This window comes from Clupea harengus, chromosome 7, assembly GCF_900700415.2.
Source record: "Clupea harengus chromosome 7, Ch_v2.0.2, whole genome shotgun sequence".
Classification (NCBI taxonomy): domain Eukaryota; kingdom Metazoa; phylum Chordata; class Actinopteri; order Clupeiformes; family Clupeidae; genus Clupea; species Clupea harengus.
In genome coordinates this window covers 2,961,276-2,986,275 of record NC_045158.1, presented here as the reverse complement: position 1 = coordinate 2,986,275, position 25,000 = coordinate 2,961,276, and the positions used below count along the sequence as shown (strand labels likewise).

At 44.6% G+C, this 25,000-nt stretch overlaps 2 protein-coding genes across 2 annotated transcripts in view; one reads left to right on the top strand and one right to left on the bottom strand.

Annotated features, from left to right (window-relative positions):
* The window catches only part of pi4kab (phosphatidylinositol 4-kinase, catalytic, alpha b), a 56,352-nt gene that overhangs the window by 13,689 nt on the left and 17,663 nt on the right, over positions 1-25,000 (top strand). The window contains exons 13-29 of the mRNA XM_031570162.2: positions 1,632-1,761; positions 1,900-2,029; positions 2,205-2,300; positions 2,615-2,798; positions 3,252-3,355; positions 3,589-3,757; positions 5,985-6,035; positions 16,438-16,546; positions 16,771-16,907; positions 17,599-17,732; positions 18,729-18,811; positions 20,850-20,920; positions 21,073-21,197; positions 21,428-21,509; positions 21,797-21,880; positions 22,439-22,528; positions 22,975-23,094. Of these exons, the coding sequence (XP_031426022.1) occupies positions 1,632-1,761; positions 1,900-2,029; positions 2,205-2,300; positions 2,615-2,798; positions 3,252-3,355; positions 3,589-3,757; positions 5,985-6,035; positions 16,438-16,546; positions 16,771-16,907; positions 17,599-17,732; positions 18,729-18,811; positions 20,850-20,920; positions 21,073-21,197; positions 21,428-21,509; positions 21,797-21,880; positions 22,439-22,528; positions 22,975-23,094 (1,899 nt within the window). The remainder of the gene's footprint in view (positions 1-1,631; positions 1,762-1,899; positions 2,030-2,204; positions 2,301-2,614; positions 2,799-3,251; positions 3,356-3,588; positions 3,758-5,984; positions 6,036-16,437; positions 16,547-16,770; positions 16,908-17,598; positions 17,733-18,728; positions 18,812-20,849; positions 20,921-21,072; positions 21,198-21,427; positions 21,510-21,796; positions 21,881-22,438; positions 22,529-22,974; positions 23,095-25,000) is intronic.
* On the bottom strand, positions 9,012-16,046 carry serpind1 (serpin peptidase inhibitor, clade D (heparin cofactor), member 1). The gene is given in 7 exon segments (XM_031570161.2): positions 9,012-9,219; positions 9,647-9,788; positions 12,409-12,682; positions 14,431-14,660; positions 14,662-14,710; positions 14,713-15,335; positions 15,934-16,046. Coding segments are annotated over 6 exon segments (1,509 nt in total). The 5' UTR covers position 15,335; positions 15,934-16,046; the 3' UTR covers positions 9,012-9,027.

Here is a 25,000-nt window from a genome sequence, read left to right as displayed (position 1 = left end):
CAGAGAGACACTCACAGCACAGACACTCAGGCCTAGAGTCAGAGCACAGACACTCAGGCCTAGAGTCAGGTACTCACAGCACAGACACTCAGGCCTAGAGTCAGAGCACAGACACTCAGGCCTAGAGTCAGGTACTCACAGCACAGACACTCAGGCCTAGGGTCAGAGAGCAGTACTCAGGTCACAGCACAGACACTCAGGCCTAGGGTCACAGCACAGACACTCAGGCCTAGAGTCAGAGAGACACTCACAGCACAGACACTCAGGCCTAGAGTCAGAGAGCAGTACTCACAGCACAGACACTCAGGCCTAGAGTCAGAGAGCAGTACTCACAGCACAGACACTCAGGCCTAGAGTCAGTAATCACAGCACAGACACTCAGGCCTAGAGTCAGAGAGACACTCAGGCCTAGTCAGAGAGCTGTACTCACAGCACAGACACACAGGCCTAGGGGTCAGAGAGCAGGCTCAGGTCAAAGATCAAAGGTCATCACAGTGTTCTCTTACATATGTAGCTATGTACACTCAGACACCTTCTGTTCTTCATAAATAAAGCAATTTTGAGTGAAATAATTGGATTGTATTAATAATTATATATTGTACTGATATACCACCTTTTTACATCATATATCATGTTTGAGTTTGAAGTGGATTCCCAAATATCACCTGCTCTTGTATAACGAGTCCTTCACTAATGCTCTGTTTCTGTCGGATAGAGCTGAAGACTGTGGCAGTCATTTTCTTTGGCCTCTGTTGCTTGGGTTGTAATCTACCTCGCTTGTGCATTGATCTGGGGAATGGGAAAAAGGAATGCATGTAATGAATGAGCATCTGGGATTGGGATTAGATCAGGGTGGTGTGAATGACGCGGGTGAAGATTCCCGGGTGTTTTTAAACTGGTGTTTGAATTTCAGGGTTAGCGGTGGGAGTACTGACAGGGCTAAGTGAAGCCTTGTTTAGGTTACCATGAAAGGGTTAGGGAACATAGAGTGGACAGCAGGGGACTCATAGGATTCGCAGGTCTAGATTGAGTGAAATGAGCTTCATAGATAGAATTAGGGCAGGTCTAGATTGAGTGAAATGAGCTTCATAGATAGAATTAGGGCAGGTCTAGATTGAGTGAAATGAGCTTCATAGTTAGAATTAGGGCAGGACCATCAACCTTGGTGATGTGCAGATTGTAGATTTCAGATGATTGTATAGCAATGGGTCAGAGACACATGTTATGATAATACGTTACGTTATGATAATACGTTACGTTATATGGGTATTATTAGTTTTAAAGGGCTAGAGAAAAACGTGTGTGTGTGTGTGTAGCTATGTGTTTATGATGCAACATTCGTTTTAAAGGACTAGAGCAATACCTGCCAGCTGATATTTACTTGAGTGTCTTTGAAGCTTTAAATACATTAAAGTAAAAAAGGAAGGTGTTTTCTAACCATGAAGCATGTATATCAGTCTAGTTATAGCTGTTTGCATCTTGTGTGTGTGTGTGTGTGTGTGTGTGTGTGTGTGTGTGTGTGCGTGTGTGTGTGTGTGCGCGTGCGCGTGCGTGTTTGTGTGTGTGTGTGTGTGAGTGTGTGTGTGTGTGTGTGTGCGCGTGCGTGTTGTGTGTGTGTGTGTGTGAGACAGGGTCTGGGGCGTCTGTGTGAGCGTTTCCCAGTCATTGCGCACTCTGCTACCATGTCTCTGCGAGACTTCCTGGTTGTGCCATCGCCTGTGCTGGTCAAACTCTACAAATACCACAGTCAGTACAGCACAGGTCAGTACACACACGCAAATGTCTGTTTTTTCAATTCAACGACACAAATACACACTTGCACCCTTATTGAAAGGAAACCTATAGAATTTGCTGTTGGTGGGGGGCTAATTGACTTCTGTCTGTCCTATCCCTGCAAAGTGGCCGGTGAAATCAAGATCAGCGTGACCAACGAGCACTCGCAGTCAACCTTCAACATGCTCTCCAACAGGAAGGACCAGCCCTCTATGTACGAGCAGCTTCGGGACATCTCCATTGACAACGTCTGCAGGTAAACAAACAACAATGCTTAACTTGCCATCTAAATAACAACACATCATGTAAACTACTCAGCGTCAACAAACTGTGTGTGTGTGTGTGTGTGTGTGTGTGTGTATGTGTGTGTGTGTGTGTGTGTGTGTGTGTGTGTGTAACAAAACTATAATGTATTGATCTTGTGTTCCCAGATGTCTGATAGCTGGCCTGTTGATGGATGATGTCATTGTGGAGGCCTTCCTGGCCAGCCTCTCCAACCGACTCTATATCTCACAGGAGAACGACAAGTACAAAACACACACACACACACACACACACACAGCAGATACCCCTGCCACATGCGCGCACACACACACACACCTACACACACACACCTACACACACACACACACACACACACACACACACACACACACACACACACACACACACACACACACACACACACACCAGATACCCCTGCCACATCACAGCAGAGGTAAATTGAGCTGCCGACTGGACTGAGCATGCTCATTACACATTCAGGACTGCATCTCTATGCTTCCTCTGAGTCTGTTCCCATGGTTACCGCTCACAGCTGTCCTGTCTCCCCTCTCCCTAGAGATGCCCACCTGATTCCAGAACACACCATCCGCTCACTGGGCCACATTGCCGTGGCGATGCGGGATTCGCCGCGGGTGACGCAGACCATCCTGCAGATTCTGCAGCAGAAGTTCTGCCAGCCACCGTCCCAACTGGACGTGCTGATCATTGACCAGCTGGGCTGCATGGTCATCACTGGGAATGTAAGAAGATACACACACACACACACACACACACATACACACACATACACTCCCTTGTACGTCGCTCTGGACAAAAGCGTCTGCTAAATGACAATGTAAATGTAACAAACACACACACACACACACACACACTATGTGACACATATAGTGACACACCTACCTCAAGATGCCGTAGACCACACACTCATTATAGACTGGCTATGGTCATCACTTGACCATACATGACCGCATATACAGTCACATTAGACACAGACACAGACACAGACACAGACACAGACACAGACACAGACACAGACACAGACACAGACACAGACACAGACACAGACACTCTTCAAGTCACGCCTGCATGACACAAGCTGTTAATACCATGACATGCGCTGTCACGGCGTATATAAAGCACTCACATCTGTTTTATCTGTGCATATAAGATGTAGTGTTCTACTGTTTACACAGCAATACATCTATCAGGAGGTGTGGAACCTGTTCCAGCAGATCAGTGTGAAGGCCAGCTCTGTGGTCTACTCCGCCACTAAAGACTACAGAGACCATGGATACAGGTATGCCCCCCGAACACACACTAGGGCACACTCTTGTAATTTACATCCAGCCGTGTCCAGAACCTATGTATGTGTGTACACATGTGTGTTTTGGTTTGTGACTTCATGAGTATCAATACATGTATGTACCTATGTGCACCTCTGTGTGTGTGTGTGTGTGTGTGTGTGTGTGTGTGTGTGTGTGTGTGTGTGTGTGTGTGTGTGTGTGTGTCGGTGTCGGTGTGGGTGGGCAGGCACTGCTCTCTGGCTGTGATAAACGCGCTGGCGAACATAGCTGCCAACCTGCAAGGGGAGCTGCTGGAGGATGAGCTGATGGTGAACCTGCTGGAGCTGTTCGTCCAGCTGGGCCTGGAGGGGAAGAGAGCCAGCGAGAGGGCCAGCGACAAGGGGCCCGCACTCAAGGTTTGTGTGTGTGTGTGTGTGTGTGTGTGTGTGTGTGTGTGTGTGTGTGTGTGTGTGTGTGTAAAACAGAGAGGGAGAGAGAGAGAGTGTGTGTCTGTATGTGTGTGTGTGAGAATAAGAACAGTATCGATTTAGTTGACACATCCCCCCTGCCTGTGGTCATGAAACTAGAAACCATAAGAGAGGTGGCCCTAGCAGACATTCAACACTTTTATACAAACAAAATGTCCTTCGGGATGTGATCAGTAAAACAGCTGTCAGCAAAAGGCTGGGACTGAACACGCCAGTCCACTCAGGATATTACTCTTCTCACTCATAAAGAAGGGGGGCTGGGGGCCCCCGATGTGGAATGGATCTACACTGCTACAAGGCTGACGCACCTCATCAATATCCTCAACAACGACAATACTGCTGTTAGAGAGCTAGCCAGAGCTTCCCTGCTATTGGACCTTAGGAGGAGAAAGGTCCCAGTGGCCACAAACAACCAAGACAGCTTAGCTAGACACACAATTGGCCAGGCCTAAACGACCTGTGTAACAGAACTGCAGTTCGGTTAAAATGGACAACAATAAACAGAGGTATCTGATGCAGTGGTCACACTCACAGCCACATCTGTCACCGTGGAAACCACTGTGTGTCGCAACGGATTACAACACACTCTCCAAAACACAACAGCAAGGAAAGTTCTCCTCAGTATGATCCAGATGGAGATTAAGCATGGCTGGGCTGGACTAAGGATGCAGGGGAAGCCGACATCTCCTGACTCTGCTGACCATTCTGTGTTGGATTCTATGCTTAGAAGTGCTGCCATAGGGGAGGGCATTCTCTGCTTCACGGCCAGACACTACAGGTGCTACCAACCAAATATAACCTTGTGTTATGGGAGCCTGAACATCCCCAAATATAACCTTGTGTTATGGGACACTGAACATCCCCAAATACAACCTTGTGTTATGGGACCCTGAACATCCCCAAATATAACCCTGTGTTATGGGAGCCTGAACATCCCCAAATATAACCTTGTGTTATGGGAGCCTGAACATCCCCAAATATAACCCTCTGTTATAGGACCCTGAACATCCCCAAATATAACCCTGTGTTATGGGAGCCTGAACATCCCCAAATATAACCTTGTGTTATGAGACCCTGAACATCCCCAAATATAACCCTCTGTTATAGGACCGTGAACATCCCCAAATATAACCTTGTGTTATGGGAGCCTGAACATCCCCAAATATAACCTTGTGTTATGGGACCCTGAACATCCCCAAATATAACCTTGTGTTATGGGAGCCTGAACATCCCCAACCACACTGCATTCTGACTCTGCCCTACAGCTAGAGCAGGTGCCCATATGGTCAAAGGGCTCTGTCCTGCACGCCATGCCCATATTGTTGATTTAATTGGCATTGCAGTGAGAGAGGTGCTACCCAAAGATGTGACTATGGACAAACATTCATGCATATAGCCAGAATGGTTTAATAGCTCTGAGGATGTGTGTTGGAACATCCCTCACACCCTGATGTTGTTTTCTTAGACAAAGGTCAAAGAGAAGTGCTAATCTTGATAGGTTGTGATTTTGACCTTTTATACGGACATAGCCTGGTATGTTTACAAACAAGCAATTAGTGGGACACGCAGGTCTACCTTAGGAAAGGGCCAGACAGCTGGGAACATGCTGCTCCTTCTCAGCTGTAATAGGGAGCCTGGCTGTGTGGAGAATTCAAAATGTGTTTATCTATGAGATAGAGAGAGAGAGAGAAAGAGGTGTATGTGAGAAAGAGAGAGAGAGAGATAGAGAGAGATATATATATATAGAGAGAGAGGTGTATGTGAGAAAGAGAGTGAGAGAGAGAGAGAGAGAAAGAGGTGTATGTGAGAAGGAGAGAGAGAGAGAGTGAGAGAGAGAGAGGAGTTAAGAGAGAAAGTCATAGTTTATTTATATTTATTTTGTTACAAAACAATCGAAAGAATCAAAACTAGTCATATTTGTGTTTCCATGCCATTAGGGCATTTTTTTATTATTAATCAGAAATTGTTTTTATTTGTTGTCTTTCCTGTTTAGTTGATATGGTTCAGCCATGTTATCTGTCTGATTTGTGTCTCAGTCCTGTGTTTGTTTGTGTCTGATTTGTGTCTCAGTCCTGTGTTTGTTTATGTATCTCTGTTGTGTCTCAGTCCTGTGTTTGTAAGTTGTTAATTGTCTACGTTCTCATTCATCCCCCAGGCCTCCAGCAGTGCAGGGAACCTCGGTGTCCTGATTCCTGTCATTGCTGTGGTAAGAGAACACTCACACACTCACACACACACACACACACACACACACACACACACAAACCCACGCACACGCACACATGCATTCGCTCTCTCTCTTCCTCTCACTCTCACTCTGTATGAATCTCAGTGCTTTTCTTCTTCACACAATCTTCCCAATCTCTCTCTCTCTCCCTGACCACAGCCTTGTCCCATTCAATATTTAAAGCATCTCCGTGCAGGAATGCTAATGCAGAGCTTTCATCTGGGCTATAAAGACTGTCAGTAGAACAATCACATGCCATGGTTGGCCAGGCACCCTTTTACTCTGTGTTCAGTACACTGGTATTAAGTGTGTCGGTATTAAGTGTGTTGGTGTTGCGTGTGTCGTATTGTGTGAAGTGCGCTGAGGTTTGATTAGAATCTGATTACGTCTCTCTCCACACGTTCCAAGTATCATCACACTCTAGAATCACTCCATCCTCAGTTCTGATTGGCTGGCACCACATGTGCGTTAAACCACATCTGTGTTTGTTAAAAATGTGATTGGATTTGTCTCCCACATGGTATGATGCCTTGGCAGGGTAAGTGAGGATAAAGTGGACCTAACACACACACACACACACACACACACACACACACACACACACAGAGCATGGAACATCCTTACTAGTGCTGACGTCCAAATGCCTCAGATTCCTGTTTGAATCCACAGAGAATGCAGTGATTACAGCCGCACCCTTTACTGGGCAGACAGTGTAGTAAATGTCATTTTGAAATGTCATGCTTTATGGCAGGCTTCTCATATGGTGTAAACATTAGATAAGCCAAAGAGAGTTTACAGCATTGCCCCGTGAAATAAGACGACAGCCGGCAGCAGTCCCGATCACTTTGGCACACGAGTATAAAAATTACTTATGGTGAGACTGGTCTAGATTGAATGTGTGTGGATGTCTGCCTGCCATAAACTGTGAAAAATCATCTGACTTGCTTTCGTTTGTTGGACCCAAAACTGCATCGCAATTGTTTCGTTTTCAGAAATAGCTGAATTAGCTCAAATATAAACGTACTTGAAAACATTGATTGCTTTAGCAGCAGCCGTAACAAATGTGCAGGTGACGACCTTCTATTGCCGAGGAGCAGTTTGCTGTTGGTCAGGGTTTAACTCCGTAAACAAATATTGACTCGGCTTGCAAAACAAGACACTGTGAGTAGGAGGGCATATTTGTTGTCGCTGACTGGCATTGGCACTGGGCACGGCTTAGCAGGTGACTGGATGGTGGCACAGCAGGGTATGATGCCTGTGTGGTTCCTTGTGATGATGATCATTGGCACGGCCTCTGTTGTGGTGGTAGCTGGCATTCAGCACCAGGAGTAGGTGGGCCCTCCTACGCACAAGCTGTGATGTTACCTGCCTTCCCCGCGCATAGGGACAGTTTGTGTGTGTTTGTGTGTGTGTGTGTGTGTGTGTGTGTGTGTGTGTGTGTGTGTCCTACGCACAAGCTGTGATGTTACCTGCCTTCCCCGCGCTGAGGGACAGTTTGTGTGTGTGTGTGTGTGTGTGTGTGTGCGTATGTCCTACGCACAAGCTGTGATGTTACCTGCCTTCCCCGCGCTTAGGGACAGTTTGTGTGTGTGTGTGTGTGTGTGTGTGTGTGTGTGTGTGTGTGTGTGCGTATGTCCTACACACAAGCTGTGATGTTACCTGCCTTCCCCGTGCTGAGGGACAGTGTGTGTGTGTGTGTGTGTGTGTGTGTGTGTGTGTGTGTGTGTGTGTGTGTGTGTGTGTGTGTGCGTATGTCCTACACACAAGCTGTGATGTTACCTGCCTTCCCTGTGCTTAGGGACAGTTTGCTAGCTGGAGAGGAAAAGAAGGGAAAGAAAGGGAGAGACCAGAGGAGAGAGAACTAAGAAGAAAAGGTAAAAAATGACAGTGGAAAGTGGTAAATGGAGAAAGAGAGAGAGAAAGAGAAAGTACCATTTTCATGCATAAATAAGTTTGGATGGAATCTCTAGAGACTTGTTTGTCTATACTGGATTGAATAAAACATGTCTCATCCAAATATAAAGCACAGATTAAAAATGTATGTTTAAATGATTCAAGTCTTTGTTGCATGACTGTGAGCTGTTATCCTGACATTCCTCCGTGTCTCCTCCAGAATAGGCTTATTCGATTTAGAGACATATCAGTGTGAGAAGGCCTTTTCTATAAAATGCACGGAAACCTGCACGGAATTTAACTGAACTCCGCTGAAGTGAAACTGAATCAGTCGCCATCCAATTCATCATCCAATCACTTTTAATGGCATTAATCCACATCACAAACACTTGTATGTGTACAGACACTTTCTATAAACATAAAAAATTACGCTCATCACTTAACCTACATGCAGTTGTAGTCATCAGATACAGGCCATTATCTCCATATACAGTGATCTCGTGTAGTTGCTAAAGTGCCAGAAAACTTGCTGGTTTCCATTCTTGCTTTATGAAGGCATATTAAAGCCCTGGGTTTCATAGACAGAGAAGGATGCTAAAGAGGGTTAGCACAAGTCAAACCAGTATAAAATCCCAGGGAGCGAAAGACACCGGCCTGATCTGGCATGTGGCCAATGCCTGTCCAAATCTGAGGTGCTGTCCTCTGATAGAGGTGGATAAAACATTAACTAATGACAAATACTTAGATATGTGGGCCTGCTTACACACACACCCACCCACACACACACACATACACAGCTTCTTGAGTAATAGAGTCAGGAAGAGTAGTACAGTTACGTTTGAGCACACGTGTGTGTTTGTGGACGTCAGTGTTTATGCATCTGTCACAAATCATGTGTACCATGACTATGTGTTTGCATGTGTAATTATTATGTAGTATTTGTTGTTGTGTGTGTGTGTGTGTGTGTGTGGGGGGGGGGGGCGGCATGACTAGGAGGCAATATGTGTGTGTGTGTTTAAGGGTGTAAATGTGTCTGAGTGTGTTGAAGTGTGTAAATATGTGTGTGTGTGTGTGTGCTTTAGTTCTGTGTGGGGTTGACCACACGTCCCATGAAGACCACGCAGTCCGTGCGGTGCTCGTAGATGAGGAAGAGGAAGGGTCTGTCCACGATGAAGCGGGTCTGTGTGGAGAGGGGCATGAAGCCCACCTGGGTCAGAGCGGCAGCCTCCGTGCCCTCCTCATTCACTGTGATCGTCCCCTGGTGCTGGAACTGAGAGAGAGAGAGAGAGAGAGAGAGAGAGAGAGTGAGAGAGAGAGAGAGAGTGAGAGAGAGAGGGAGGGAGGGAGAGAGAGAGAGAGATGTCACAGGTGGAACCAAGAGAGAGAGAGAGAGTGAAAGGGAGGTCAGGGGTCAGGTGAGACAGGAGGAGTGAGAGAGAAGGTGTAGGGACCAAAGGATAAGGGAACCATAAGACCTAGATTAAACGACAGTACCAGGTATGTGTCCCTAAACTTCAGAACACTCTGATAGTTCTAGACTGTCACTGTCCAAGGCCCAAGCCGGTCTACATGGTCTACGTGTTTCCCAGCACCGATGTTGCGCTGAAGCCATCAGTAAGTGATAGCTGTGCTATGGTGGTCCTGGATGATTGGCCTATTGTGTGGTCGGTCCTGTGTCGTCGGGTTGCACGCCTTACCCAGTTGATGGCGATCTTCTCTGAGGTCATCGGGCTGAAATCCCCTTCGTCGAACAGATCAGTGAGTCCCATCTCCTTCAGGTGGGCGATCAGGTCATAGTTCTGCTTCAGGTTGAAGCGGGGGAACACCACCTCTCGGGTTCTGGAAGTAAGGGACAGGCACTTCAGTCTCGTTGTGCTTATTCAACACTGAGAGAACACACGACACGAAGCAGATTTGTAGAGAACCATGTTGTGGAGCCTAACAGAAATCCTGTGGAAAGACATGCTGGACTGTGGAATACTAAATCATATTAACATGTCTTGAGTGGTTTCTCCTGCCTGTGTCTTGTCTTGTTCAACTCTTCTCAGGTCTATAGAACACTATTACAGGACTAGATCAGGTCTATAGAACACTATTACAGGACTAGATCAGGTCTATAGAACACTATTACAGGACTAGAGTGGTCTATAGAACACTATTACAGGACTAGATCAGGTCTATAGAACACTATTACAGGACTAGATCAGGTCTATAGAACACTATTACAGGACTAGATCAGGTCTATAGAACACTATTACAGGACTAGAGTGGTCTATAGAACACTATTACAGGACTTAGATCAGGTCTATAGAACACTATTACAGGACTAGATCAGGTCTATAGAACACTATTACAGGACTAGATCAGTCTATAGAACACTATTACAGGACTAGAGTGGTCTATAGAACACTATTACAGGACTAGATCAGGTCTATAGAACACTATAACAGGACTAGAGTGGTCTATAGAACACTATTACAGGACTAGATCAGGTCTATAGAACACTATTACAGGACTAGATCAGGTCTATAGAACACTATTACAGGACTAGAGTGGTTCTATAGAACACTATTACAGGACTAGATCAGGTCTATAGAACACTATTACAGGACTAGATCAGGTCTATAGAACACTATACAGGACTAGATCAGGTCTATAGAACACTATTACAGGACTAGGAGTGGTCTATAGAACACTATTACAGGACTAGATCAGGTCTATAGAACCTATAACAGGACTAGAGTGGTCTATAGAACACTATTACAGGACTAGATCAGGTCTATAGAACACTATTACAGGACTAGATCAGGTCTATAGAACACTATTACAGGACTAGAGTGGTCTATAGAACACTATTACAGGACTAGATCAGGTCTATAGAACACTTATACAGGACTAGATCAGGTCTATAGAACACTATTACAGGACTAGAGTGGTCTATAGAACACTATTACAGGACTAGATCAGGTCTATAGAACACTATAACAGGACTAGAGTGGTCTATAGAACACTATTACAGGACTAGATCAGGTCTATAGAACACTATTACAGGACTAGATCAGGTCTATAGAACACTATTACAGGACTAGAGTGGTCTATAGAACACTATTACAGGACTAGATCAGGTCTATAGAACACTATTACAGGACTAGATCAGGTCTATAGAACACTATTACAGGACTAGATCAGGTCTATAGAACACTATTACAGGACTAGAGTGGTCTATAGAACACTATTACAGGACTAGATCAGGTCTATAGAACACTATAACAGGACTAGAGTGGTCTATAGAACACTATTACAGGACTAGATCAGGTCTATAGAACACTATTACAGGACTAGATCAGGTCTATAGAACACTATTACAGGACTAGAGTGGTCTATAGAACACTATTACAGGACTAGATCAGGTCTATAGAACACTATTACAGGACTAGATCAGGTCTATAGAACACTATTACAGGACTAGATCAGGTCTATAGAACACTATTACAGGACTAGAGTGGTCTATAGAACACTATTACAGGACTAGATCAGGTCTATAGAACACTATTACAGGACTAGAGTGGTCTATAGAACACTATTACAGGACTAGATCAGGTCTATAGAACACTATTACAGGACTAGATCAGGTCTATAGAACACTATTACAGGACTAGATCAGGTCTATAGAACACTATTACAGGACTAGAGTGGTCTATAGAACACTATTACAGGACTAGATCAGGTCTATAGAACACTATTACAGGACTAGAGCGTTCTACAAACAGGCTATAGAACATAGAACACTATTACAGTAAGAGATCAGTCTGCAAACAGCAGGAGCTGGCTTGCACATGTGTATCTCATGCAGCTAAGTGTCTGCTGTGTGTTTTGCTCCCTCAGAGATCAGATCTTCTCACAGACAGATTACATTTCATGATGGATGTCAAAAGATGTTTTCTTGTTCTCCCCCGAGGTCAAAAGCAGGCTTAGTCATTTGTGATCCGTACTAAGATGCAGTCTGATCCCATACTGGACATTGTATTGGTGGGTGACCCCCACATGTGATGGGGAACGAAACGATAGATGTATCGAAGAAAAGAGAAAAAAAAGTACTTGGATGTATTATTTTGATACTGTTTTCTTTGTGATGTGGCAGGACAGGAATGTGGTGAATGTGAAACTAAAGCCAAAGACAAGTGCTGTAAGAGTTTAGGTTTACCACAGCTTCTGACAGTGCACAAGAGCCAGGTGTTTTGCTCACCTGTTGATTCATTCACACACCTGCTGATTTTTTGTGGTATTCACAATTGGTGGTTTTGTCCCCTGTCTTTGTCAGTTGTTATTCTTACCTGTTGGTTCTGTTGTCATTCTCACCTGTTGGTCCTGTTGTCATTCTCACCTGTTGGTCCTGTTGTCATTCTCACCTGTTGGTCATGTTGTCGTTCTCACCTGTTGGTCCTGTTGTCATTCTCACCTGTTGGTCATGTTGCTGAGCCACTTGTTGACCAGCGTGGGGGAGATCTCCTGCTCCAGGTTCCTCATGCCCGAGAGCTTCTGGGGGATGACCACCAGCATGCTGATGTTGCCCGCGTAGGGCAGCAGCAGCACGTCACACTGCATCTCGTTGTCGCTCGCCGCCTGGTAGCTGCCCTTGTTCTGCATCATGGCCACTCGCACCTGCTGCTTCTCGGTCACGCGGAAGTTACGGTAGTGCGTCTGCTCCTTAGGGAACTTCAACTCCCACGTGCCTGAGGGAGGGGGGAGGGGGTGGCGGGGAGTGGAGGAGGAGGATATGGACATAAGGAGGGTTAGGGGGCACAAGGCCAGACCGGACAGGAAGTGGATTGTGGGACTTGGGCTTTCCCAAAAGGGGGGAATATAAGGGCAAAGGGTGTAATCAGAACACCAGACCAGACAGGAAATGTGTTTGTGTGTTTTTCTCCTCGTCATTGTCTTTGCTAACCTCCCCCCCCCCCGCATACACTCCACCCCCTCCATTGATTTAACTTCATGCAATCTTCCATGGTGACACTATATTTGGATAGTCCGCCTACAGAGACTTTACAGATGGTTTGTTGAAATTCAAGTTCAGTCTTTCTAATTGTTCACTCAACATCACCTCAATCAAACCAAACCCCTAAGCCTAACCAATTGTAGTTAACAGAGTTTCAACAGTTTGTTTATAATCGGTTGATAGTCTATAGGGGACCATCCAAATAAAGTGTGACTGTAGTTTATAGGGACCATCCAAATAAAGTGTGACTGTAGTTTATAGGGACCATCCAAATAAAGTGTGACTGTAGTTTATAGGGACCATCCAAATAAAGTGTGACTGTAGTCTATAGGGACCATCCAAATAAAGTGTGACTGTAGTTTATAGGGACCATCCAAATAAAGTGTGACTGTAGTTTATAGGGACCATCCAAATAAAGTGTGACTGTAGTTTATAGGGACCATCCAAATAAAGTGTGACTGTAGTTTATAGGGACCATCCAAATAAAGTGTGACTGTAGTTTATAGGGACCATCCAAATAAAGTGTGACTGTAGTTTATAGGGACCATCCAAATAAAGTGTGACTGTAGTTTATAGGGACCATCCAAATAAAGTGTGACCCCCATCCATTTGTCTCTGAAGGTGTTTCCACCTCAAAGTCAATAAACATGTAGGTCTGTAGATTGGCATACTGGCTACATGTTGATATGAGGTCAGGTCAATAAGTGAAATAAGTTTAGTTTTCTCTGATACCAGTCTGTGGCAATAGCACTTCACTCTAAGCCCAAAGGGTGATGTTGAGCCAAGTAGTAGCACCACTCCAAAATTGACTTTGTGGACTGTGCTTAGGCAGACAACTTTATCTGAAGCCACTCAGAAATGGAGGAAAAGCAACAACAACAACAACAAAACAGATCAAGTGCCACAAGACCATTTCCACATCGTTGCTGCTTGCAGAGGTCAAAGGTCAGGCAGCATTAGGCTGTTAGAGGAGCTTGGGATTTTGGAAGCCACACTGCAGTGTTCTCATTGCACCAGTCTCCCTTAAAGCTACATAAGGATTTGAAAAGACATAAAGTGGTTGCTAAAAGTCCTATCCTATCATTAAAATAATGAATTTAGCTAAATGATCTTGATGAGGAGATTAAGACTGAGGACTCTCAGAAGAGTAATTAAACCCTTCAGCACTGATTATGATTGAAAAGCCCAAAGTGTACCGCTTATTATCATTACACCAACAGAAACCTGAAGTCCCTTAAGCATGTAGATTGTTAAGCACAACCACCTCCATTTGAACCATTATATGTAATATGGCATACTTTTTAATGCAGGCAGTTTTACCAAAACTTACTGGTGTATAACTTTTATTTTTGGTGCATAACTTGAGTTTGTGTCGTTGTTTGTCTGTATTTGAATCTCCTCTGCACTGGCTGAAATGTGTGTAATGTTTGTGTGTATTGTTTGTGTGTGTGTGTCTTTATGGACTTTTCCAGTCTGGCTCACCTTTGAAGTAAAGGTAGTTGAGGAGCATCAGCACCATGTTGGGGTCGACGCTCTTCAGGGGCTCCTTGATCAGCCCCTTGGTCAGTTTCTGGATGCGGTTGTTGGCCTTCTTCAGGAACGCAGGGTCCGCGAAGTCCACTGACTGCGTCTCGGCGAAGTAGTAAGCCTTGACGTTGGCTCGGAACGCTTCGTTGACACTCACGGCCTGGCGCACGTAGAGGTCGTTGACAGCGGAGCGTGTAGCCAAAGTTGCGCCGGAAGAGTCGGTGTGTGAGCTTGCGAAGAGCTTGTGCACAGTGGCGTTGTTGTAGTGCACGCTGGCGTTGACGAACTCGGTGAAGCCCAGCGCCTCGTAGAGCTGCACCTGTGTGCGCTGGCCCACGCCCAGCGCCATCATCCCCATGGCGATGGAGATGCCAGCGGGCGCAAACAGGATGTTGTCGGTCTGGTTGACGTGGTTACGCATGCTGCGGTAGAGGCGGAAGCCGAACTGCGCGTTGACGACGTTGACGCGTTGCAGCCGCGAGCGGCCGTGAAAGAGCCGCAGCAGGCGGGCACGCCGCACCTTCGGGTCGGACGGCTGCTCCAGGTCCAGGTCGGGTGCTGAGGTCGGGAGGTCATCGATCTCGTCGCCCTCGTTGTAGTCATCCTCTCCCATGGCCAGGATCTTGTCGAAGTCGATGTAGTCCTCATAATCCAGGTCGTTGGTCACTGTGTTCTCGTTGTGGAAGTCCGGTGGGAGGGCATCCACGTCCAGGGTGCCGCCGGGAAAAGCTCCGCGGGGGTCCACTGGGGCCGCGGTCACCACCTCGGAGAAGTGCGAGTCGAGCGGTTTGATCCCGGCCACGGCCGGCCTGACCAGCAGCAGCAGACCGGAGCTCACCGCTAGACAGAGGAACCACATCCTGGCAAGGACAGGGATTGATTAGACATCAAAGATGTCTAAGGAATGTCCATGATACTGACAGGATCGTGATGAAATAGTTTTTCCACCAGAGAAACACAGTCAGTTTAATGTCAAGTCCAGTCAGTTTTGGAGGCGTCTGTCTGATAGGCTTCCCCAGGTCACATGGTTAATTACACAGTGACCATGAACAAGATTAATACACCATGTATCAGAGGAGTACAATTAGTTTATGGTGTCAGTGGTATACTAAATTCTGTTATGTTATACTATAACATTTTATTATGTACTATGCTATGTTATACTATAACATTATGGGTTATATGTTATACTGTTATCCTAATGTGCATTCCTCCACTGGATACCATAACCAGTGCCTTATTGTACTGTTATTATACCCTCAATTGTAAGTTGATTTGAAGTTTTTTTGAAGTTTGAACACTTTTAAATTATTCTCCTTAAAGGTCCTAAAATAGAAACCATTTCAACTTTACTCAGATATGAATATCAGCTCATACAATCATGTGAACCAAACTTGTATTCAGTATACAAAAGTATGAAGAGTTATTTTGGGTTATTTGTGAAAAGCCTTCTCTTACCTGAGCTTGTTCTCGTCGTGTCTGTGTGAATGTGGGCTGTTTGCTGTGTGTGAGTGTGTGTGTGTGTGACCGTCTGGACTTTGCTGTTGTCTCCTGTTGATCAAACACAGCACAAATCAAACAGCCTGGTCCTGGAGAAGCTGTTAACTCTTCCATCTGTTCTGCTCCCCCAGTAGAACGTGTGCATAATGACGAGGCTGTTTTATGGTCAAACGGATGAATTTACATACCCACTCTGTTAAAAGCATTTCAGATGTTGTCCACAATATTCTGTTTATTCTTGCAGTGTATTAAAATGGGCTATTAACAGCAGTAAAACAGTAAAACACCTACATTTATTTTCTTTGGTAGTGATTTGCTATGTGATGTTAATGAAATAGACTGATATATAGACTGATATCTTCTTGATTGTATTTGTTTGGGTCTGTTAAGTTGAACTGGATTGGCAGTGCATCATGAGAAGTTGAGTTCTCTTTGATGAGCTTGTGCTATGCTTCTCTGCAGCTGACCCGACGCTTGCCTCCGATTAAAGAAGCTAAACCCCGTCTCCAGAAACTCTTCAGGGACTTCTGGCTCTACTCTGTGGTCATGGGCTTTGCCGTGGAAGGTTCCGGTAAGTGTCACCCAAATTCTTAATACACTGTGCATGAAATGTCTGTTTATTTGATGTCAAATGAATAGGAATTATGATGGAAAGCTTATGACTGATAATGTGTCTGTGTATGTGTGTGTGTGATTGTATGTGTTTCTCTCTCTCTCTCTGTGTGTTTGTGTCTGTGTGTGCATGTTCGTGGATGTGTGTGTGTTTGTGTGTGTGCGTGTGTGTGTGTGTGTCAGGTCTTTGGCCTGAGGAGTGGTATGAGGGTGTGTGTGAGATTGCCACCAAGTCTCCACTGCTGACGTTCCCCAGTGGAGAGCCTCTGCGCTCTGAGCTGCAGTACAACTCCGCGCTCAAGAACGACACCGTCACTCCAGTAACACACCTCCTCTTCTCTCTGTCACTCCAGTAACACACCTCCTCTTCTCTCTGTCACTCCAGTAACACACCTCCTCTTCTCTCTATCACTCTGTCTGAAGACCCTTATTACTCTGTCTCCCCCTCCCATCTCTCTCTCTGTCTTCTGTTGCTTCTGTCTCCCCTCTCATCCCTCTCTCTGTCTTCTGTTGCTTCTGTCTCCCCCTCCCATCTCTCTCTGTCTTCTGTTGCTTCTGTCTCCCCCTCCCATCTCTCTCTGTCTTCTGTTGCTTCTGTCTCCCCCTCCCATCTCTCTCTCTGTCTTCTGTTGCTTCTGTCTCCCCCTCCCATCTCTCTCCTGTCTTCTGTTTTGTCCCTCCATCTCTCTCTGTTTCTGTTGCTTCTGTCTCCCCTCCATCTCTCTCTGTCTTCTGTTGCTTCTGTCTCCCCCTCCCATCTCTCTCTGTCTTCTGTTGCTTCGGTCTCCCCACGTGTCTGCACTTGTCTACTCCCATACGTTTGAATTACTTTACTGAGCATGTTAAAAAGAAAGTTTATTGAGGTCTTGGTATATGGTTTTTAAATTAGAATTTTGTTCCAGTTAAATCTTAACATTGAGCAAAGGCCAAATGGAATTTCAAAATGGAAAGAATGAAAAGATGTTGGTCACACCGTTTGGATGAGTTGGTTGATTGGTGCTGTCTGTGTAGGCGGAGCTAAGTGACCTGCGCAGCACCATCATAAACCTGTTAGACCCCGCCCCCGAGGCTGCAGCCCTCATCAACAAGCTGGACTTCGCCATGTGCACCTACCTGCTCTCTGTGTACCGGCTGGAGTACATGAGGTCTGTGCACCTACCTGCTCTCTCTCTTCTCTCTCTTCTCTCTACCTCATCTCTCTCTTTTCTCTCTACCTGCTCTCTGTGTACCGGCTGGAGTACATGAGGTCTGGGCTCTCTTCTCTCTACCTGCTCTCTCTCTTCTCTTTACCTGCTCTCTCTCTTCTCTCTACCTGCTCTCTCTAGACTCACAACCACACACACTCACACACACACACACATGTTCACTCATACATGTGTACACTCACACACACACACACACACAAACACAAACATGTTCACTCATACATGTGTACACTCACACACACACACACACACACACACACACACACACAGACACACACAGACACACACACACAAGCACATACACACACACACACACACACACACACACAAACACACACACACAGACAAACACACACACACACACACACACTCAAATGTTCACTCATACATGTGTACATACACATAAACATACACATACACACTCGCACATGTACACATACACACACACTCTCTCTCTCTGCATTACACACCCCTGCACACCCCCATTCCTTTGTTTGTCTCTGTCTTTCTCTTTCCCTCTGTCCCTCTCTCTTTCCCTCTGTCTTCTGTCCCTCTCTCTTTCCCTCTGTCTTCTGTCCTGGTTTCCTCCCATGATCATGTCATCCGCTAGAGAACCGTCTCATTCTGCATCAGGTCGAGATCCACATAAATCATTGATCCAGCAGATTTAGATCATTGAGAACCGTCTCATTCTGCATCAGGTCGAGATCCACATAAATCATTGGTCCAGCAGATTTAGATCATTGAGAACATTAACAATAGCAACTTTTAATGCAACATGCATACAGCAATATTAATGCTAGGAAATCATACTAAACATACCAATTACCATAAGTGATAATAATTCTTAGTAATAAATACAAATTGGAATTATAATCCAGATGCATGATTGCTCCAGCAGCTCTTCTCACTGTCTTCTCTCTGTTTCTTCTGCAGGATGTTGCACTCTAATGACCCAGACCGCTTCCAGCTGATGTTCCGCTACTTTGAGGACAAGGCCATCCAGAAGGACAAGTCAGGTGACGCTCTACCTCACAAACACACACACACATCCACACATACACACACCCACACATACACACGCACACATGCACATACTCACGCACACACTCACGCACATGCTCACAGACATGCTCACGCACACACACCACCACACACACAGACACAATCTGGTCCTGGGGGAATAGGAGGGGTCAAGCGGTCTCACCGCCCTCTGTTTTGTTGATGAGACCTAATGATGTGCCTTTCTCCACTGGGCGCCATAATCAGTGCCTGGATGCGTCCGTTGGAAGCTGCTGTGATATGTTTAAGAAGTATTAGAATGATTCTGCATCAAATCACCACATCAGATGGAAGCTGCTGTGATATGTTTAAGAAGTAGTAGAATTATTCTGCATCCAATCACCACATCAGATGGAAGCTACTGTGATATGTTTAAGAAGTAGTAGGATGATTCTGTATCCAATCACCACATCAGAGCTGTCCTGTCCCAATCTAAATGACAGCAAAACACTTGAGCTATTTCTGCTCCAATCTCCCATGTACAGGTGTATTCAGGCCACATTATTGCTTAAATCTGTTCCAGTGTTAATTTTGGCAGCTATTTTAGATTTAGTCTTAGTCTTAGTCTTTAGACGAAAATGCATATTAGTTTTAGTCACTTTTAGTCATTTTTATCCTCCTTAGTTTTAGTCTAGTTTTCGTCGACGAAAACTCAGAACATTTTAGTCTAGTTTTAGTCGACGAAGTCTCATTACATTTTAGTCTAGTTTTAGTCACATTTAAAAGTCCATCTTATAGCCACATTAAACTCCTTTCCTTCCCTTCTCAGGCCCGGGGACCGCTTGTGTGTTGTGTCTACAACTGCATAATAGTCAAGCTTGCAGTACTTAAACTGTGGACGCAATTAGTCTCTAAGATACAGATCTCCTAGTATATGCCTACAGCTGAATTCCAATGAATTCATTGTAAATAATAATTTTGAGGGCAATACTTAATTAACAGTATTATCATTAAAATATAAGAGAATATCAAGTCTAGATTTTGAAGATTCAAATGATGTGATAACACAACACAACTACTATGCCTACCTGGCCTTAGTTAAATCAACCACATATCCTCCATATGAATTGCTGTGCAATCTGATAACCAACATATTTAGCTAGGTCATGCGTGGCCTGTTCTATAGTCCATTCTGCAATGCGTTTACTAGCTAGTTATCGATAGCTAGTATAACTTAGCTAGCTATCGATAGCTAGCATAACTTAGCTATGCTACCTCATAGTTAGCTAACGTTAGCTAGCTAAAAGTTTTGGAATCATTTGCCAAGCCAAACGGGAGGTTTCAATCGAAAATGACTAGCTAGTTATCCAAGCTGACACAACCTATACACTCGACTGCCCCTTTGAAGTTAACTTAACGTTGGCTAATATATTCTAATAACTAGTTAACATTAGCTAATTATCATTGACAGTTACTAGCTAATTTACCTTGGCATAAATGGCAGGGTTGTCTTGTGCGCTTTCAGGTGCCTCTTGTTGTGTTCTTCCCAACTATTTTGAAGCCACAAGGTTTCTCTCCGGTTATTGCGGTGCATTGTGTTTTATTTTCTGTCAAGTTATAATTAAAGACTGTCCAGATATCTATTCTTATTTTTCTTCCAGTACCGAGTGCTTGATCTTCAGCCATCATAACGTTTGTTAGGGCGTCACTTGCATGTCCGGGCAGCTCAGGGATTGGAGGAGGGATAGATACAGGACCGGGCAACATTCAACCAATGATGTGCATACAAGTTTAGAAAAAAATAATAATTGTGGCTTAGTCAACCACTACCATTTTCGTCTCGTCTCGTCAACGAAAGTTCAAATAGATTTAGTCATAGTTTTTATTTATAAAGATCCATTTTCGTCACGTCTTAGTCTCGTTTTAGTCACGGGAAAAAGGTCGTTAACGAATACTTTTCGTCATAGTTTTCGTCAACGAAATTAACACTGATCTGTTCCAGAATCTCTCTGTATCCAGGTATGGTTTGATTGCAGTGTGTTTTTTTCTCTATAGGGATGATGCAGTGTGTGATATGTGTGGGTGATAAGGTCTTTGAGGTGTTCCTGCAGATGATGGCTGAAAAGGTGAACCACACACACACACACACACACACACACACACACACACACACACACACCCTTGCGCCCCAAGGATACCTTGCCACCCACAGCAGTAGGTTATCAGATTATCTGCCAAACTAGCCCTCATTCCTCTCCGTCTTGTTTTGGGCTAACAGCCCAAGACCAAAGAGCATGAGGAGGAGCTGGAGCGTCATGCTCAGTTCCTATTGGTCAACTTTAACCACACCCACAAACGCATCCGTAGAGTGGCGGACAAATACCTGTCTGGATTGGCTGAAACGTAAGTCCATAATAAAGTGTCTGATATAGTAGTTATACCATGTCACTGATGGTGTTAGGTACCAACAAACATTTGCCATCTAGTTCAGTTTTTATTTAGACTTCTTTGCAATTTAGCTTGTAATATATAATTCGTAATATATAATATATTGATCATATAATAATATATAAATATATATTTATAATTTTAATATATATTTATAATTTTAATATATATTTTTCTACTTGTAGCTTCCCTCACCTGTTGTGGAGTGGCCGTGTGCTGAAGACCATGCTGGACATCCTGCAGACCCTCTCTCTGTCTCTTAGTGCAGTGAGTACAGAACACAAACAAACAAACAAACAAACAGACAAACAAACAAACAAACACCGGGGTTATGTGTGCAGTACAGACACAGCGCACACATTCTCTCAGTGCAGTTTCTCTGCCTAAGTCACACAACATAGTTAAAGATGAACTTCCACATACGTTAAGACCGACTGCCTCAGTGAACCAGTCATGTACTGACACGTCATCTAACTAGCTAATTATAAGTCTCATTTCAGATGAGCGTTGCCCTGGGCAACTGTGATTAATAAGCAATACCTCTCATTGGCCAGGATATCCACAAGGACCAACCGTATTACGACATCCCAGACACGCCCCATCGCATCACTGTACCGGACACCCACGAGGCCCGAGAGGTGAGATCCCTGTCAGTCAACTTAATCAATGATATTGATCAACACACATCACAGTCAACAGTGAACTTAATCAATGATAATGATCAACACACTGCACAGTCAACAGAGAACTTAATCAATGATATTGATCAACACACCGCACAGTCAACAGTGAACTTAATCAATGATAATGATCAACACACTGCACAGTCAACAGAGAACTTAATCAATGATAATGATCAACACACCGCACAGTCAACAGTGAACTTAATCAATGATAATGATCAACACACCGCACAGTCAACAGTGAACTTAATCAATGATAATGATCAACAGACCGCACAGTCAACAGTGAACTTAATCAATGATAATGATCAACACACCGCACAGTCAACAGTGAACTTAATCAATGATAATGATCAACGCACCACACAGTCAACAGAGAACTTGATCAATTACAATCATCAACACACCGCACAGTCAACAGAGAACTTGACTGCCTCTGCTGCCTTTTGGTGTCATTATTCATTTTTCTGTGATTTGGTTACTTTCACTTGTCTGTCTGTCTGTCTGTATCAGAGTATAGTGAAGGACTTTGCTGCACGCTGTGGGGAGATCCTGAAGGAGGCCATGAAGTGGGCATCTTCTGTCACCAAGTCCCACCTACAGGTGAGTCACTGCGCCGGACACCTGAGGCATTATATACGTTGCAGAACACATGAAAGAGGATGGTATGGTGAAATAACACCATGGCTTTGAGCTGGTCATAGGCACACAACCTGCAGATGAGGCCATTTCACTCACTCGAACCCAATTCAGTTTGTAACCTTTGACTCTTTCTCACTCTTTCACTTAATGCTGATTGTATCCTCTTCCTCCTCACCTAATGTTTTTCTCTCTCTGTTTCTTTCTCTCTCATCTGCACCTATTATTCTCTCTCTCTCTTTCTCTCTTTCTCTCCATCTCCACCCCCCCTCTACCCCTCTCTGTCCACCTCTCTCATGTCATTTTCTCTCACTCTCTCTCTCCTCTCTCTCTCTCCCTCTACCTCTCCTATGAATTATCTCTCCCTCTCTCTCTCCCTCTCCCTCTCCACCCACCCCCCTCTCTCCCAGGAGTATATGAATAAGCATCAGAACTGGGTGTCAGGTCTGTCTCAGCACACAGGGCTGGCTATGGCCACTGAGAGCATCCTCAACTTCGCCGGCTACAACCGTCAAAGCACCACGCTAGGGGTGAGAAGACACACACACACACACACACACACACACACACAGGAATAGAGAGAGATCCACACACCCACAGACACATGCAGATATGCACACAGATACACACACACAAACAAACTAGAAACGTATACCCCAACACACAAACACAGACAGTTAAGAATGTAGTGACCTGTAGGATCATGGGTAGTCATGTTCATTGGTAGTCATGTTAATTAGTGTCTGTAAAAAAGCCAACCTTAAAACTTCTCAGTGTAGTGTGTGAACTCCCCAGCAGGCACGTGCACAGATAGACCCCTAGTGGTGCTCAAGCACCTGCCCTTTTGCCCTGGATGAGAAAAGTGCCCCTTCTGCTGGAGCCACATTTTTTCTTCATTCATCAATATTTAAGAATAAAAATGACTCTCTCTGTCATCAATTCCCCCCCAAATGTGTTTTGATATATGACGGGGAATTTATTTTAGTTCTTGTGAGAATTTCGCCCCGACATGCTCCGCGGCGCTCACAAGCCCCACGCGCCCCTCCCTCCTCCTCCTCCACTTAGTGCTCACGCAGTGCTGAGCGCCTGGCCAAACGGCTGCAGCCTACTCCTTCTCTGACCCGCAGCATCAGACAAACAGGTAATGACTGTGTTTGTGCAATCCCCCGACGTTGTTTGGTGATAAATTAACCACAACATTAGCGCCGCTGAAAACATTACGTCGCAACTGGTCCGACGTTTTCTAAAAAAATAAACAAACACAAAACTCACGAAATCCGTGATTTCAAAGCCTTGTCCAGCTGTTTACTGACGTTTGTCATGTTTAATGAAGAGAGAGGGAGAGAGATACAGGCAGGCAGGCAGGCAGACAGACAGACAAACAGGCACGCAGGCAGAGAATTTAAAGGCAGTTTTACGGTTCTACAAATTAGACTAGTTCACTAGTTTTGTTTCATTTAAAATTGTAATTATTGAAATGAAAGGTAGGTCTTAAGTTGAGCTACATGACAGTCTGGTGAGGTATATTGTGGTATATTATTAGTGTAATGCTGCTTATGCTTCAACTCAGTCAGAAAACAGTAAAAAAAATGTGTGTGTACTGTGTTGTCAGCTTTACAGAGATAATCTAAGTCACTCTGGATCATTATGCACAACATTGATTTATCTCATTTACAAAATAATAATGCCAAGAAAAGAGAGACTCCAAAAGCAGAAGGACAGGGAACTGCAGCAAGCAGCTCAGGGTAGCAGCTCTCTTATCTTGGATCAGGCTATCAACTAGTAAAACAAATAAGAGAGAATCAGTAACCCTACCTGGTTCAGAGGAGCCCATCATGGATGAGGAAGGACAGACAAAGTGTAGGACTGAGTTATGTTCAGGAGATAATTTGAGTTAGTTTGTTAACAAAAATAAATATTTAAGTTGACAATATCCTACTGTGTTTTTTATTTATTTATTATTATTTTTTATTTCATTAATAATTTTGGCGATGGGTGCCCTTTTTTTGGTTTGAGCACCTGCCCCCCAACATGTCTGTGCACGTGCCTGCTCCCCAGTGTGGTGTGTTAACTGCACTCCTACTCAGCTCAGTGTAGTGTGTTAACTACTCAGCTCAGTGTAGTGTGTTAACTCCTCAGTGTAGTGTGTTAACTCCACTCCTACTCAGCTCAGTGTAGTGTGTTAACTCCTCAGTGTAGTGTGTTAACTCCACTCCTACTCAGCTCAGTTGACTGGTTTGCTGTCACCATTAGAATATCGCAGAGGTGATTGGACAGCAGATGAAGGTAAGACTGGAGCTGCTGTAGCTTTAACTTTAACATTAACAGACTGGAGATCAGTAGACTCATGAATGAAGAAGAACCACACAATCACAACTTTAACATCAACAGACTGGAGATCAGTAGACTCACGAATCAAGAAGAACCACACAATAA